At 47.5% G+C, this 18,381-nt stretch overlaps 1 protein-coding gene across 1 annotated transcript in view; it reads left to right on the top strand.

Annotated features, from left to right (window-relative positions):
• The first annotated feature begins 611 nt into the window (after positions 1–611).
• CTSF (cathepsin F) overlaps positions 612–18,381 on the top strand; it is a 36,352-nt gene continuing 18,582 nt past the window's right edge. Inside the window, exons 1-7 of the mRNA XM_056527379.1 lie at positions 612–902; positions 5,542–5,655; positions 7,821–7,902; positions 8,011–8,075; positions 10,748–10,823; positions 10,952–11,065; positions 18,096–18,241. Of these exons, the coding sequence (XP_056383354.1) occupies positions 699–902; positions 5,542–5,655; positions 7,821–7,902; positions 8,011–8,075; positions 10,748–10,823; positions 10,952–11,065; positions 18,096–18,241 (801 nt within the window). The 5' untranslated portion in view covers positions 612–698. The remainder of the gene's footprint in view (positions 903–5,541; positions 5,656–7,820; positions 7,903–8,010; positions 8,076–10,747; positions 10,824–10,951; positions 11,066–18,095; positions 18,242–18,381) is intronic.

Consider the following 18,381-nt stretch of genomic DNA (forward strand, 5'->3'; position numbering starts at 1 on the left):
ATGTACACTCTTCTACACCCATCTGTCACCCATGTACACTCCTCTACACCCCTCTGTCACCCATGTAAAAAAAAAAAGGCGGAGCCTAATAGGTTTGTCTTGCAGGTTTAACGGTAAAGAATTGTGGCTGGAAGAAGTGGTCATGATGCCCGGGCCAGATGGAGAAGAAAAGGGAATAACGCTGACGTCATTTCTGAGTTGATGCTTTCGCAGCACTGTAATCTACATACCCACAAATAAATAGATATTAAGATATTGTGCATTGCGATTTTTCCTTTTTTTTTGCTAGTCAACCTCAGTAGGGGTGCCCCGCGAAAGAAAAAAATAATTTCTTCCGAGGGGTGCCCCAAGCCGAAAAATGTTGGGAAACACTGGTGTGGACAATGTCTAATAGAATCACAACAAGCACAACGCTGCCATCTATTGATCAGACGTAGGATAGCAGTGAAGTTTCTTATGTAAGCCGGATTGGAAAAGGTGCCAGAAAGGCAATCATCCTCCGTCGTAAAGCACAGTCATCACCCTGTACAGGGCATGACGTCACCCTCCGCCAAGAGTCATTATGGCCACAGACTATCTACATATCTGCCCTTGCCCACAGCAAAGATGTCTACGGAGCTGCCTGCAGCTATCACATGACCCGGTCACATGACATCTGTTTACCTCGTCAGTCACCGGCTGCGGATCAGTAGTACAGGATGATGGCTGCGGGCGGCTGCTGGCTGCTGGTTCTCGGGGCGGCGGGGCTGGTGTTCGGGCTCCCACCCGTTCGGTGGATGCAGGCGGCACCGGGGGACCCTGGGATGAACACCCTGATGGGGCTGGCGGAGCGGGAGTATAACGCTGCTAGCGGCCGGGAGGAGCTGTACCGGGCAATGCGGATGCGCGACCTCCGCAAACAGGTGTGTACTGTGCCCTAGAACCTAGAGGGGACTGGGTTGGACTCCTATTGCCTTCATTCTTTGTGGTAGTGTTTGCCAACCAGTGTGCCTCCAGCTGTTGCAAAACTACAATTCCCAGCATGCCCGGTCCGTGTATGCTGGGAGTTGTAGTTTTGCCACAGCTGGAGGCACACTGGTTAAGAAATACTGCTTTGCGGCATACTATATGTTGTTTACGCCAAATTCTGAACATGTCATCTGAATGTCGCTGCTGGTTTTAAGACCAGACAATGTCCTTTTTTGTCCTATTCATAGCTAAAAAAAAGAGTGGCACCCAAAAGTCTTCTGCTGCTGTAACCCATCTGCTTCAAGGTTGGACTTGTTGTGCATTCACTCATCTCTAGTTGTAACCATGAAGTTACTGTTCCTTTCCGTCATCTCGAACCAGTCTGCCCATTCTCGTTTGACAGCAACAATACAAGTTGATCCATGGCACTTCTGCTTGCTTGATAATTTTATCTTTTCTTTAAACCATAGAGTAGGCATAGGCCACATTTGGCACGCACTGCAGATGTTCTGGACTACATCTCCCATGATGCCCTTACAGCCAAAATGCTACCAGAGCATAAGGGGAGATGTAGTACAAAATATCTGCAGAGCCGAAAGTAGCCTGTGCCTGCCCTAGAGATCAGCAGTTTGTGAACCAACCAGGTTGACAGCAACAGCTATGCCACGTTCAAAGTCCCGTAAATCCCCCTTTCCTACCCATTCTGATGCTCGGTTAAAATTTTAGCAAGTTGTCTTGACCAAGTTTACATGCCTAAATTAACCTAGTTGTGGCCATGGGATTGGCAGATTAGCTGTTTGTGTTTAAAGGGTTCTGCAGCGAAAAGTAACTTTTCCCCTATCCACGTGATATCTGATCTCGGGGGTCCGATGATCTCTGAGAGGGGCATATGCTGGGGACAGAGCAAGCTCCATTCATTTCTATGGAAGCGCTGCAGATGCCCGAGTACAGCACTTGGGTCTTTTCGGCGCACCCATAGAGAATGGAAGGAGTGCATGCTTCCTTTGGAGGGGGGGGGACCCCCAGACCCCCGTGATCTGACACTTATCCCCTATCCTTCAGACAGGAGACAAGTGACTTTTCGCTGCACAACAAGCAATTGAACAGGTGTACCTAATAAAGTGGCCAGTGTATGTTTGTGACTATATCTATATATATATATATGTATATAAATACAATTTTATTATTATTATTATTACTTTTGCAATTATTTTTTGCTGTATAGCAAAGAACGTGCTGCAATGCATTTTCTTTTAGTGTAGGTTAGTGTTTCCCAACCAGGGTGCCTCCAGCTGTTGCAAAACTACAACTCCCAGCATGCCCAGACAGCCTTCGGCTGTCTGGGCATGCTGGGAGTTGTAGTTTTGCAACAGCTGGAGGCACCCTTTTTGGGAAACACTGGTGTAGGTCAAGAGCAGACAAATTCTGTTGTATGGTGTTTTTTTTAGCATCTGTTTAACTTTTTAACTTCTTTTCAAGATGATATAATCTTTACAGTGAAGGGGTTATCCAACACTTAAAGGGGTACTCCCATGGAAAACTTATTTTTCTTTTTTTTTTTTTTGAATCAACTGGTGCCAGAAAGGTACAGATTTGTAAATTACTTCTATTAAAAAATCTTAATCTTCCAGTACTTATTAGCTGCTGAATACTACAGAGGAAATTCTTTTCTTTTTGGAACACAGAGCTCTCTGCTGACATCATGACCACAGTGCTCTCTGCTGACACCTCTGTCCATTTTAGGAACTGTCCAGAGAAGCATATGTTTGCTATAGGGATTTTCTCCTACTATGGACAGAGATGTCAGCAGAGAGCACTGTGCTCGTGATGTCAGCAGAGAGCTCTGTGTTCCAAAAAGAAAACAATTTCCTCTGTAGTATTCAGCAGCTAATAAGTACTGGAAGAATTGAGATTTTTTAATAGAAGTAATTTACAAATCTGTTTACCTTTCTGGCACCAGTTGATTTAAAAAAAAATAAAAATAAAAATAAAAAAAAGGGTTTTCCCCGGGAGTACCCCTTTAAAGGGTCACTGTCCTTTTGTAAAACCTTTTTTTGACATGTCATCTAGACCGGGTCTGGACTTAGCCCTCAACCTACTGCGATCACATGTTACAACCGGGTAAAGTGCGCAGCAGTGCACTCCTCAGCTGTCACTATAACACGACTTATTCCCCATAGACTTTAATGAATTGGTCAGAGCAGTCGGCCAGAGAGTTAAAGGGGTTTTCCGGGGAAAAACTTTTTATCATTTCTTTTTTTTAAATCAACTGGTGCCAGAAAGTTAAACAGATTTGTAAATGACTTCTATTAAAAAAATCTTTACCCTTCCACTACTTCTAAGCAGCTGTATGCTACAGAGGAAATTCTTTTCTTTTTGAATTTCTTTTTCTGTCTGTTCACAGTGCTCTCTGCTGACACCTCTGTCCGTCTCAGGAACTGTCCAGAGCAGGAGAAAATCCCCATAGCAAACCCTATGCTGCTCTGGACAGTTCCTGAGACGGACAGAGGTGTCAGCAGAGAGCACTGTGAACAGACAGAAAAAGAAATTCAAAAAGAAAAGAACTTCCTCTGTAGCATATACAGCAGCTGATAAGTACTGAAAGCATTAAGATTTTTAAATAGAAGTAATTTACTAATCTGTTTAACTTTTTCTGGCCCCAGTTCATTAAAAAAAAAAAAGTTTTTCCACCGGAGTACCCCTTTAAGAGCGTTGCCACGCACTCCACAGGGATACAGCTAGCTCAGTCCTGACATATCAAAAATATTTTTTTAAATAACGTAAAGTTTAAGGGTAATCACTTCTCTATATAACTTTTTTCATAAATTATAACCTTTTTGACTTCTGCCTGAGCCATTTTTCTGAGGGAAGGAACACACTAGGTAAGTGCCCCCGATAGCCATGTCCGTCGGCCGAAAACAGAATGCTGACATATACTGCTAAGGCTGGGTTCACACCACGTTTTTGCAATACAGTTCCCATATACGTTTTCAATTTGGAAACCATACGGAACCGTATTGAAAACCGTATGCATTGACTCTGCATTGAAAACCGTATGCCGAAAGATGCATCAGGTTGTGTCCGTTTTGCATCCTGTACGGTTTTGTCAGTTTTTTTCCCGTACCCAAAACCGTAGCCTACCATGGTATTTGGTCCGGGTAAAAAACCTTATTGAAATGTATACTTTTTTATTTTTTTTTAACATGGATTGTCAAAGGGAACCGTACAGAACCGTATGTGCGTACGGTTCCATCTAGTTTTAACTAGGGATCGACCAATATCGTTTTTTTTAGGGCCGATACCGATAATCGGTGGAGGTTAGGGCCGATAGCCGATAACTTAGCGGGCGCTTTAAATCAATGCACTGCAGTGGTTTTGCGGTGCCATAGGCCACCGCCGCCACCCGCTTCTCTCCCCCTACCTGTCAGGTTGGTCCGGGCCATCCATCCATCCTTCCTGTAGTGTCCGGCGGCATTCCGGGTGGAGGGTGAACTGGTCCGGGCTGTCCTTCTTCCCTGGGGGTCATCTTCTCCACTCCGGGCAGGCTCCGGCCTAGTAACGCAGCATAGACGCCACTGCGCAGTGACTCCCGTGCGCAGCGACGCACCTGACGTCACGGCGTAGCGGCGTCTATGCAGCGTACTAGGCCGGAGCCTGCCCGGAGTGGAGAAGAGGACCCCGGAGAAGGACAGCCCGGACCGGTTCACCCTGCACCCTGAATGCCGCCGGACACTACGGGAAGGAAGGATGGATGGCCCGGACCACCCCCATTACGGGTAAGCTAAATTTTTTTTTTTATTGACTCGGAGGGTGGGGGAGGGGCCCGAGCGGTATAGCGGTATGGGCAAAAATCCATACCGTGGGAGAAAAAAAACGGTATCTGGTTCAATACCGGTATACCGCCCAGCACTACAGCACTACGGAGGGGGGTGCGACGCGGTGCGGTGGGTCGGGGGGGGGACGCGACGCGGTGCGGTGGGTCGGGGGGGGGGGGGGGGCGGTCGCGGTGCGGGGCATTATCGTCTTATCGGCAAGGTAATTGCCGATACCGATAATGCCCAAAATCGTGATTATCGGCTGATAATATCGGCCATACCGATAATCGGTCGATCCCTAGTTTTAACCATACGGTTTTTGACTTTGCACAGTTTTTTTCTTGGAATTTCAATCAAACAAGTGAAACTTTATTTATAATGGAATGAAAAGTTAAAAAGTTATAAGTTTTTTCCTAAAGAAAAGACAAAAAAAACGGATGCAACCGGACATCATTTTTCAAACCTTATACGGTTGAATAACATTTGTACACACGTTTTGATACAGTTTAGTCAGGTTTTGAGGAATCCGTTTTTTTTAAAATCAAAAACCTGATACGGGAACTGTATTGTAAAAACATGGTGTGAACCCAGCCTAAGGGGAGCAGTGGTTGATTTCTATGGGTGAATGGAGTCTAGGGACGTGTGCACTATTTTCAGCAGACCAAAAACCAAGGCGACTGTCTCCAACACAGCGACTGGGTGATTGTTTTTCCGGTATCAGGCAGTAGTACACGTGTCTTGCCGCATAAGGTGCCTGTTTTATTTTCTCGTCTTACAGTTGGTATCCGGTATACGGTACGAGTTCACCGTCTTCTTGGGACGCACGTTGTGCAGGAAGGGGGATGAGGAGCTCCTGGGTAATTGTCCACTTCACAGCTTGTCTGCACTGATGGTAAGTCACGGATACCATTATAGGCCGCCCGTCATCTGTTTACAGAAAACATAGGCTGGGACTGAAGGGAAGTTATAGTAGACGCTGCCTCAATCTGGATGCTGGGACGCTGTAGGTCATTCTTGGTGTCAGCTGATGGTCGGATGACTTGTGGAGTCTGAACTTGTTTTGGTCGGTGAGTGGTGACTCAGATCTGCTGACATTGGGTGGAGGGGAGCCGCAAACATGCTGACTCTGATATTACAGCCATTATTCAAAGAATGCTTACAGTTCTTATAGATCCAGGACTGTAATAGTCTTATCATGTAAATTCGGGCACAGTGCACCAGAGGAATGGATGGCATGTCGGCTAACCTGCTCCAGAAAAATGACTCCATTAATACAGACGGCTCTGCTAATCTGATACGACGTGTGCATTTCATCCACAATGTATCATAGATCAAAAGTGTAAACCACAGCCAAACACGCATTCCTAGCAGTAAAGACGGCTGAGATTTAAAAATAGTAAAAAATGATTCAATGTTATTGAACTGGAAAAAAGTATTTTTTGTTTTGTTACAAACAACTATCATGCAGTAGTGCACACAGTAGTCCTTTTGTCTAAATATGTCTAGGGGCTTTTTTGGCCCTATGGCACCTCAGTCTCATGCAAAATACAGCTGAAAGCAGTGGGGAGAAAGGCATCCTGCTTTGCCTTTTAGGCATTAAGTTTTTAAATGAATTTAGACAAATGCCTGCAAAATAGTCCATAAAAAATAAAATAAAATAAAAAAAAAGCTCTAGAGGAATGCTTAAAAACCCAAGTATGTTGCCCAAATGCATAGAAAGGTGCAGTGTGCCCAAAAAAGGGCACAAGGATAGGGTCATTCAGATGCCCACAAACCATTACCTTTCCCACTGGATCTGAAGGCAGCTGAAAGTGTCCGGGATCCATGGTAACCCTTAAAGGAACAAACTGTTCTGAACGCTGAAGCCGACGCCGGGAGCTTGTGATGTCATAGACCTGTCCCCTCATAACGTCACGCCCCCTCAATGCAAGTCTATGGGAGGGGGCGTGACAGCTGTCACGCCCCCTCCCATAGACTTGCATTGAGGAGGCGGGGCGTGACATCATGAGGGGGCAGGGCTATGGCGTCACAAGCTGCTGGCTCCAGCGTTCGGAACAGTTCCAAACGCTGAGCAGCGGAGTACCGCTTTAACAAAGCTTAAGGTGCACTGCCACCCCAGTGTCTTTGTGCACTGCCCCCCCAGTGTCCACCAAGGAGCTGTAAATTGAGACTTGTCTCCCCAGACAGGGAGTGGAATCTGATGGCTACACACCTCCCCTAGACCTCCTGGCAGGACTTCCAAAAATACGACAATGTTCTCGTCCACGTCTCTTCATCAGATAAAACATAAAATATGTTAGCTAAAGAACCTCAAAACATATTATAAAACTTAAAGGGGTACTCTGCCCCAAGACATCTTATCCCCTATCCAAAGGATAGGGGATAAGATGTTAGATCGCCGCGGTCCCGCTGCTGGGGACCCCCGGGATCGCCGCTGCGGCACAGCGCTATCATTACTGCGCAGAGCGAGTTCGCTCTGCACTTAATGACGGGCGATACAGGGGCCCGGAGCTGCGTGATGTCATGGCTCCGCCCCTCATGACATCACGGCCCGCCCCCTCAATACGAGTCTATGGGAGGGGGCGTGGCGGTCGTCACGCCCCTGCCATAGACTTGCATTAAGGGGGTGGGCTGTGATGTCACAAGGGGCGGAGCCATGACATCACGCTGCTCCATCCCCTGTATCGCCCGTCATTACGTGCAGAGCGAACTCGCTCTGTGCAGTAATGATAGTGCAGTGCCGCAGCGGCAATTCCCGGGGTCCCCAGCAGCGGGACTGCGGCGATCTGACATCTTATCCCCTATCCTTTGGATAGGGGATAAGATGGCTAGGGGCGGAGTACCCCTTTAAGGCAAAATTGTTGACCACTCTAATCGCTACAAAAAGCCTTAGATCTGTATTCTTTGGAAACTGTCAAACATAATTGAGGAGGTTTATCAAAACCTGTCCAGAGGAAAAGTTACTGAGTTGCCCATAGCAACCAATCAGATCACTGCTTTCATTTCTGAAAAATCTTCCCTAATAATTTCATGTTACAGTATTATTTTCTTTTACAGGAGATAGAATGCAAATTCTCCATGTTCGTGTTGCCATGGGTGAATGAGACAAAAGTAGTGGAGCAAACATGTTCTCAAGAAGGTCTGTACATTTTCATGGTTCCATCAATGATTCCATGATCTCCCCATCCATTGTGCAGTCAGTTTACTATAATTTTTCCCAGTAATCTTGGTTACTTTCTTTCCATAGGTCACATTGAAGAGACAAGTGAACCATCATCCTCTAAACAAGAAGAACCTTCCATGAAAGCAGAGGTATAATTTAACGATAGACCCACAAGTGCTCTCCGGCCCTGCTAACGTATACGGAAATAGTCAATTCTACAATAACCTTATCCTTTGTGAACATAGACTAGGTGTTGCTGACACATAATGGAAGGAGCAGAATGTCCACAGTAAATTGATGTGGAGCACTCACCACGGAAGTCTGGAGAGACGGAGTCTTCATTATTTTTTCACTACATAGCAGCAAAGGATATTCGTGCTGGGTGGTCGTTTGGAAAGAGGCCAAGGGAGGAAAATCTGGTGGGCAACAATTGTTTCACGCTGTGTAGGCACTTCATCAGGCCCAACAAAAATGAGGCCAGGGGAGGAAAAGCAGGTGGGCAACAATTGTTTCACGCCGTGTAGGCACTTCATCAAACCTGGGTGGCTGTTTGGAAAGAGGCCGGGGCAGGAAATTCAGGTGGTCAACAATTGTTTCACGCTGTGTAGGCACTTCATCAGGCCCGGGTGGCTGGTTGGAAAGAGGCTGGGGGAGGAAAATGAGGTGGTCAACATTTGTTTCACGCCATGTAGGTGCTTCATCAGGCCCGGGTGGCTGGTTGGAAAGATGCTGGGGCAGGAAAATCAGGTGGTCAACTATTGTTTCACGCCATGTAGGCGCTTCAACAACATTACAGCGCAGCAAAGGATATTCAAGCAGAATGTACGGTTGGAAAGAGGCCGGGGAGGAAAATCAGGTGGGCAACAATTGTTTCACGCCATGCAGGCTCTTCATCAGGCCCGTACGGGCCTGATGAATCACCTACACGGCGTGAAACAATTGTTGCCCACCTGATTTTCCTCCTCCGGCCCCTTTCCAACTGGCCATTCTGCTTGAATATCCTTTGCTGCGCTGTAATGTAAGACTAACAGCTTCGTCTATCAAGACTTCCGTGGTGAGAGAGATCATTTAACCTGTCCAGCTACATTTCTTAAGATAACCATACACATTTGATAGTTTTAAGTTGATTTAGTTTAATATCCATTAGACGAACGATTGGTGAACGGCTAAAGCACCCAAAGAATTATGACTTATCGGGGTATACCACACACCGGCCTATAACACGCACCCTCATTTTACCAAGCATATTTGGGTAAAAAAAAGTTTTTTACCCAAATATCCATGGTAAAATGAGGGTGCGTGTGTGCGCATGTATACCCCGATACACCCCCAGGAAAGGCAGGGGGAGAGAGGCTGTCACTGCCCGCTTCTCTCCCCCTGCCTTTCCTGGGGTCTAGAGCCCTGCTGCCGGCCCTTCTCTCCCCCTGGCTATCGGCGCCGCTGCCCGTTCTGTCCCCCTGACTATCGGTGCCGGCGCCGATAGCCAGGGGGGGAGAAGCGGCGCGGACAGCCAGGGGGAGAGAAGGGGCAGCGGCACCCATTGCCGGCGCCGCTGCCCCGTTGCTTCCCCCCATCCCCCGGTGGCATAATTACCTGGGTCGGGTCCGCGCTGCTGCAGCGCATAGCAACGACGCCGGGGACGCACGCCGGAGACCTGCAGCAGCGCGGACCCGACACAGGTAATTATGCCACCGGGGATGGGGGGAGGCAACGGGGCAGCGGCGCCGGCAATGGGTGCCGCTGCCCTTTCTCTCCCCCTGGCTGTTGGCGCCGCTTCTCTCCCCCTGACTATCGGCGCCGGCAATGGGGCGCCGGCACCGATAGTCAGGGGGACAGAACGGGCAGCGGCGCCGATAGCTAGGGGGAGGGAAGGGCCGGCAGCAGCGCTCTAGACCCCAGGAAAGGTAGGGGGAGAGAAGCGGGCAGCGACGGCCTCTCTCCCCCTGCCTTTCCTGGGGGTGTATCGGCGTATAACACGCACATAGACTTTAGGCTAAAAATTTTAGCCTAAAAAGTGCGTGTTATACGCCGATAAATACGGTATATGCAATACGTTTTTGTCCTTATTCGCTGTTGTAATTGCTTAGACTGGTCATACATGATCAACGACATTGTACGATTATTAAAGGATGAATAATCTTTTGCTGTACCATACACACCAAGGACCAGCGACTATGCGATAGTAACACTGCCGACTTGTGTTCAGACGATAATGGTCTGTCATTGACGATCATAAAGTTTAATATAATGTTTATGGGTAACATTACTGCCCTGATATCTGTCTATGTGTCTGCAGATTTAAATGGACACTCTCATTAAAACTAACTCCTTATGTACTCCTTATGGTAAATTAAAAAATCTTTCTAATGTACTTTGTTTTAAAAACTAAAATAAAAATGAAGCTGCCACTGCTCCCTACTTGTCCAGAGCACATTTTCCCCCATCTTTTGCACAGACTTTGGACTCCTGCTGTCCTGGCAGAAGTCCAAAATGAGGAAATGCTAAGGGGTGTGTGCAGCCTTATCCAATCATAGCTCATCTCACACACTGAACTGCTCTGGGCTGTGTGTAGCAGAGTGAGGGAGGAAGTTCTCCCCTGTATGGCTTCAGATGATGTCATGTCTTCTGGGGAACGCCCCTTCCCAGTCTGTGAATCTGACTGAAACTGAGCAGAAAATACAGAGCAATGTCGAGGTATAAAACTAAAAAATAATAATAATGGCAGGGGATGGGTTATCATGATGGGGGCAATGAACTGGGAGGATTATAAAATTTAACAAGATCATGACAGGTACTCTTTAACATGTGATTTCTGTTTCAGGCCGAGATGCTGGAAACATTGTCCTTATTTAAGGACTTTGTGACAACCTACAATAAAAAATACAAGGATACTGAAGGTGAGCTCTTCATAGTAAACCTAACACCATTGTGACTTTACCTTGTCACTTGTCATGTTTCCGGGTCCATAACAACATCCATCTTATCAGCTCTCCCCCCCCCCCCCCCCCTTAATCCTGTTTTTCAGAGGCTTTGATGAGGCTGCAGATATTTGCTCAAAATCTCAAGAAAGCGAAGGAGATTCAAGAAAAAGACCAGGGTACTGCTGAATATGGTGTCACTAAATTTAGCGATCTCACAGGTAAGGATCTGTAGAGGAAGAGGAAATATTTATTTATTTGTTGATAAATATATTTGATGAGGAATAAAATGTGCAAAGAGACGTTGTAAGGCAGCACTGCCAACTGACATGCCGAATCCCCTTTTCTGCAGGCAGCCCGTGTAACAGTATTAGGCAAAGTTTTTCTTTTTAAAGTTTCTGTATGATTGGTGCAAACCTTCGACAGGTTAAAGCAATGCTGGGATCCATGTCTTGCATTTTTAAAAGGGGTACTCAGGTGGAAATTTTTTTTTTTTCAAATCTACTGGTGCCAGAAAGTTAAACAGATTTGTACATTACTTCTATTTAAAAATCTTATCCTTCCAGTACTTATCAGCTGCTGTATGCTTCAGAGGAAGTTGTGTAGTTCTTTCCTGACTGTGACTACGGACATGGCGTCTGCAATGCTTCAGTCTTGCTTTTAGTATCGTTGATTTTATCTCAATTTTGTATGCTGAAAGAATAAAGAAATGAACAGATTAAGGACTACTACATTCTGAACTGGATCTTCTTTCTTGTAGTTCTATCCAGTCTGACCACAGTGGTCTCTGCTGCCACCTCTGTCCGTGTCATGAACTGTCTGGAACAGGAGCGAAATGCATAGGGGATTTGATTCTACTCTGGACAGTTCCTGACACGGACAGAGGTGTCTGTGACTGTGGTCAGACTGGAAAGAACTACACAACTTCCTCTGTAGCATACAGCAGCTGATAAGTACTGGAAAGATTAAGATTGTGAAACAGAAGTCATTTACAAATCTGTTTAACTTTCTGGCACCAGTTGATTTGAAAACCTTTGTTTTTCACCGGAGTACTCCTTTAAGTTACGTAATATGTTCTTTCATGTAGATTGAATTATAGAGTGTTGTAAGTTGTGGTCGGGAATAAGATTTTGGCAAATAGCTGAAGTACAATGCATTCGAAACGTCTTCTGACCCTTTCACTTTCTTCTTAAAGTTTTGTAGTTTTAGAGTCAATTTTTCACACAATACCTACAGGGGGAAAGAAAACTATAAACCATCTTTGTCAAGACATACTGGGGGAGATTTATGAAAACTTGTGCAAAGGAAAAGTTGCCTAGTTGCCCATAGCAACCAATCAGATCGCTTCTTTCATTTTCCACAGGCCCATATGAAAATGAAAGAAGCGATCTGATTGGATACTATGGGCAACTGGGCAACTTTTCCTCTGCACAGGTTTTGATAAATCTCCCCCATTGTGCTGTGAATCTCTTTTCTACATCTATATAACAGTATTAAAGGGGTGCTCAGCGTTTGGAACAAACTGTTCTGAATGCTGGAGCCGGGAGCTCGTGACATCATAGTCCCGCCCCCTCATGCTGTCATGCCCCGCCCCCTCAATGCAAGTCTATGGGAGGGGGCGTGACAGCCGTCACGCCCCCTCCCATAGACTTGCATTGAGGGGGCGGGAGCGTGACGTTATGAGGGGGCGGGGCTATGACGTCACGAGCTGCCGGCTCCAGCGTTCGAAACAGTTTGTTCCAAACGCTGAGCAGCGGAGTACCCCTTTTAAGTGCCCTACACATGGAATCTACAATAAGCTATATTCAGGATTGCAGAAATAAAATGCTGTTTTTATTGGGAATGCTCTAGATACAGACTTGGGTGAACTAAGGATCTGTTGGCAACAGGCTACTGTATAGGGCCTCCATTTTTTTAGGGTAATCGCCCTGTTTCTCCAAAAGGCTGCAACTAGAAAGCAGCTCAAGATGAATCCAAGAAAAAATATCCCCTTGAACATGATTGGGAGGGTGGAGTTCCCTGTGTTTGTTATTCTTTATTGAACGTTGTTCCCTATTTTTATTGTAATTTTCTTTGTGAAAACCCTACATTATTTTAAAAAGCAAAAGGGGTACTCCTGTTGTACAGGTTTGTAAATTCCTTTTATTTAAAAATCTTAAGCCTTCCAATACTTAGCAGCTGCTGTATACTACAAAGGAAGTTGTGTAGTTCTCTTCTGTCTGACCACATTGCTCTCTGCTGCCACCTCTGTCAATGTCAGGAACTGTCCAGAGTAAAAGTAAATCCCCATAGCAAACCTCTCCTGCTCTGAACAGTTCTTGACATGGAAAATCTGTTAAACTTTTTAGCACCAGTTGATTTGAAATCAACCCCCCCTAAAACAAAGTTATATATCCTATTCCTCAGCACTTTTTAGTAGTATATATGATCTGTACTTTCGTGTAGATGAAGTTATAGAGGAAATATTGCAATAGAAGTGTTGTAAGTTTATGATCGTGGTGGGGAGAAACCTATTGGCCAAATAACTGAAGTATAGTTGTCAGTTCCCTTTTATGCACTTGTTGTTTGGAAAACCTAAAGATCATTTGGAAGGATTCAGTGAAGTTTTATTTAGATAGAAATAGAACTATAAATATAGTAAACCTAGAGCTGGGCGGTATGACCAAATATGTGTATCACGGTATATATGTAACTTATGGCTGTTCCACGGTATATATAACAGTATTTCTTTCACCCCCCCCCCCCCAAAATCATGTGACCCGCCAGCGCTGTTCTGCTCCCCCCCCCCCACCAAATCATGTTACCCGCCAGCACTGTTCTGCTCCCCCCCCCCCCCCCCCCCCAATTAATGATCTACTCACATATGTCACCCGCAAGCACTGCCCTCCTCCTCTTTGTTGCGGGCCGCCGGCGCTGGAACTCTTTACTGTACGCCAGAGGTCTCCAACCTGCGGACCTCCAGATGTTGCAAAACTACAACTCCCAGCATGCCCGGACAGCCAACGGACAAAATTTTTGGCCTGCATGATATAATTTTTCCAATACCGCCATACCGGTTTGGCCCCTCCCCCTCGGGAATGAATTATCAGCTCAGCGCTGTCCCCACATCGGGGAACTAATCATATGTGACCCACCAGCGCTGTTCTACTCCCCCCACCAAATCATGTTACCCGCCAGCGCTGTTCTGTCCCCCCCCCCCCCCAATTAATTATCAGCCCAGCGGGGTACTACTCACATATGTCACCCGCAAGCACTGCCCTCCTCCTCTTTGCTGGGGGCTGCCGGCGATGGAACTCTATACTGTACGCCAGTGGTCTCCAACCAGCGGATCTGCAGATGTTGCAAAACTACAACTCCCAGCATGCCCTGGACAACTTTAACTTACTTACGTCGGCCTCACGCTGGGGGACGGGAACGTCGGACAGCCGTCAGCCTATCACCGGCCGCAGCGATGTCCCGCCCCGGCCAGTGATAGGTTAAACGCACTGTCATGTAAGAAGCCGGCCAGAGCTCCTTACATGACAGTGGGCTCAGCCTATCACTGGCCGGGGCGGGACATAACTGCGGCCGTTGATAGGCTGAAGGCTGTCCGACGTTCCAGTCCCAAGGAACAGCATGAGGCAGACGTAGGTAAGTTAAAGTTTATTTTCTTTATCTTTTGCAGCCCGGGCATAGGGATACAGCGTACACCAGTGGTCTCCAACCTGCGGACCTCCAGCTGTTGCAAAACTACAACTCCCAGCATGGCCAGACAGCCGTTGGCTGTCCGGGCATGCTGGGAGTTGTAGTTTTGCAACAGCTGGAGGTCCGCAGGTTGGAGACCACTGGTGTACAGTATAGAGTTCCAGCGCAGGCGGCCCCCAACAAAGAGGAGGAGGGCAGTGCTTGCGGGTGACGTATGTGAGTAGTACCCCGCTGGGCTGATAATTAATTGGGGGGGAGCAGAACAGCGCTTGCGGGTCACATGATTTGGTGGGGGGAGGGGGGGGAGCAGAACAGCGCTGGCGGGTCACATATTAGTTCCCCGATGTGGGGACAGCACTGCGCTGCGCTAATAATTCATTCCCAAGGGGGAAGGGCCAAACCGGTATGGCAGTATGGGAAAAATTCATATCGTGCAGCCCAAAGATTTCGGTATTCGGTATGAACCGGTATACCGCCCAGCCCTAAGTAAACCTATAGTACATGGCTCCATTCATTGTCTTGTATAGAGACCAAAGCCACTCAAAACTTCTGCATGGAGGTATGTTCACACTACACAATTAGCAAGGAAAATGTCCTCTATTAAAGGGGTACTCCGCTGCTCAGCGTTTGGAACAAACTGTTCCGAACGCTGGAGCCGGCGTATGTTAGCGATATGTAAAAAGACACCTCTCTAAAGGGGTCCTCCAACTACAATTAGTTTTTATCTGTCTACAGAACAGGGGAGAGAGGGGCAGCACTTTCCCTCCGGAACCACACTATGACATAATGGAGTAGTCTGTATAGAGCAGTTGTTCTGCCCTTTATGTCACCTTCTTATAAGCGGTTTTTACATTTGTTATCATGAGTGCATTAAATAATCTGTTTACTTACATAGATTATGTGACGCATATCAAAAAGCACTTAAAGGAGTCATTCAGCAAAAAAGTAATGTACCCAGGCTGCGTTTTTCAATGATAAAAGCCTGTACCTACCTCTCTCGTTCCCCTTGTAGCCTCTAATATTGGTGCCTGGTCTCTGCCGCAGTTCACTTCCAGAAGCTACAGACAGAATGTCACATGACCGCTCAGCCAGTCACTGCCCACAGCGGTGTCCTGTCTCAGCCAGTCGCTGCCCACAGCGGTGTCCCGTCTCAGCCAGTCACTGCCCACAGCGGTGTCCCGTCTCAGCCAGTGACAGTATAATGTGCTGTTTGTAGCTTTGGAAAGTGCGACTTAGACTTGGCGCCCATACCAGTGTAAACAAAGGAGGTAGGCACAATAAAAAAATTTTGCTGGATAACCCCTTTAAAGGAAACTTGTCATCAGATTTTACTAGGGCTGGGCGGTATACCGGTTCATACCGAATACCGAAATTTTTGTGCTGCACAATATGAATTTTCCCCCATACCGCAATACTGGTTGGGCCCCTCCCCCTTGGGAATGAATGAATTATCAGCCCAGCGCTGTCCCCACATCGGGGAACTAATCATATGTTACCCGCCAGCACTGTTCTGCTCCCCCCCCCCCCCCCAAATCATGTTACCTGCCAGCGCTGTTCTGCTCCCCCCCCCAAATCATGTTACCCGCCAGCGCTGTTCTGCTCCCCCCTCCCCAAATCATGTTACCTGCCAGCGCTGTTCTGCTCCCCCCCCCCAAATCATGTTACCCGCCAGCGCTGTTCTGCTCCCCCCCCAAATCATGTTACCTGCCAGCGCTGTTCTGCTCCCCCCCCAAATCCTGTTACCCGCCAGTGCTGTTCTGCTCTCCCCCCCCCCAAATCATGTTACCCACCAGCGCTGTTCTGCTCCCCCCCCAAATCATGTTACCTGCCAGCGCTGTTCTGCTCCCCCCCCAAATCCTGTTACCCGCCAGTGCTGTTCTGCTCTCCCCCCCCCCCCAAATCATGTTACCCACCAGCGCTGTTCTGCTCCCCGCCCAATTAATGATCAGCCCAGCGGGGTACTACACACATATGTCACCCGTAAGCACTGCCCTCCCCCTCTTTGTTGCGGGCCGCCTGCGCTGGAACTCTTTACTGTACGTCAGTGGTCTCCAACCTGCGGACCTCCAGTTGTTGCAAAACTACAACTCCCAGCATGCCCGGACAGCTGTTTGCTGTCCGGGCATGCTGGGAGTTGTAGTTTTGCAACAGCTGGAGGTCCGCAGGTTGGAGACCACTGCTGTACGCTGTATCCCTATGCCCGGTGTGAGGTAAGATTTCCGAACCCATGCAAAAACACACCGGCTTCTTACATGACAGTGGGCTCAGCCTATCACTGGCCGGGGTGGGACATCGCTCCGGCCGATGATAGGCTGACGGCTGTCCGATGTTCCAGTCCCAAGGAACAGCGTGAGGCAGACGTAGGTAAGTTAAAGTTTATTTTCTTTATCTTTTGCAGCCCGGGCATAGGGAACTCTATACTGTACAGCAGTGGTCTCCAACCTGCGGACCTCCAGCTGTTGCGAAACTACAATTCCCAGCATGGCCAGACAGCCGTTGGCCGTCCGGACATGCTGGGAGTTGTAGTTTTGCAACATCTGGAGGTCCGCAGGTTGGAGACCACTGGTGTACAGTATAGAGTTCCAGCGCAGGCGGCCTGCAACAAAGAGGAGGAGGGCAGTGCTTGCGGGTGACATATGTGAGTAGTACCCCGCTGGGCTGATCATTAAAGGAGTAGTCCAGTGGTGAACAACTTATCCCCTATCCTAAGGATAGGGGATAAGTTTGAGATCGCGGGGGGTCCGACCGCTGGGGCCCCCTGCGATCTCCTGTACGGTTTCCCGACAGCCCGCGCGAAGGGGGCGTGTCGGCCCCCGCACGAAGCGGCGGCCGACACTCCCCCTCAATACAACTCTATGGCAGAGCCGAAGCGCTGCCTTCGGCAATCTCCGGCTCTGCCATTGAGATGTATTGAGGGGGCGTGTCGGCCGCTGCTTCGTGCGGAGGTCGACACCCGCTATCTAGCCGGAGAGCCTGGCCCCCGTACAGAGAGATCGCAGGGGGCCCCAGCGGTCGGACCCCCCGCAATCTCAAACTTATCCCCTATCCTTAGGAGATAAGTTTTTCACCAATGTACTACCCCTTTAATTGGGGGAAAGGGGGGGGGGGAGCAGAACAGCTCTCGCGGGTCACATGATTTGGGGGGGGGGGGGTGAAAGAAATACCGCTATATACCATGATACACATATTTGGTCATACCGCCCAGCTCTAGATTTTACCATATATAATGGGTAGCGAGCCGGGGGACGTTTCTGCCAACAGGGATTGAGAGGATATATATAGTTTAAAAGTGTCCGCTGCCGGTCCCGTAAGTAGTCCCTTGAGGCGGGAATGTCTCCCGGTGGATGGTGAAGAAAATGTTACCATATATAACCTATTGCTATGTGAGATATATATCTATATATATATATATATAGATATATATATATAGATATATATATATAGATATATATATATATATATATATATATAGTAAAGTTGTATGTCAGGTTCCCTTTAACTGTAAATCCTGCACAACCTAACCGCAACTTACTCCCATTTCTTACCTATATTATCTATAACTTTTAGAGGAAGAGTTCAGGACTCTATATCTGAACCCATTACTCTCCAGCCAGCCTCCCCGTCCTATGAAGATGGCTCCGACACCAACTGATCCTCCGCCGGCAGAGTGGGATTGGAGAGATCATGGAGCAGTAACGGAAGTAAAGAACCAGGTATAGTCCACTGTATATATTGCACATCACATGGATACAGATCGGACATATGTTTTATTCTACACATTTCACTTTCCTTTGTTTTTCAAATGTTACATAAACTCTATTTTGCTTGTTTACGTGATTTTTGTTATTTTTCT

Source organism: Hyla sarda, chromosome 6 (genome assembly GCF_029499605.1).
Source record: "Hyla sarda isolate aHylSar1 chromosome 6, aHylSar1.hap1, whole genome shotgun sequence".
In the NCBI taxonomy this organism is placed as follows: Eukaryota; Metazoa; Chordata; class Amphibia; order Anura; family Hylidae; genus Hyla; species Hyla sarda.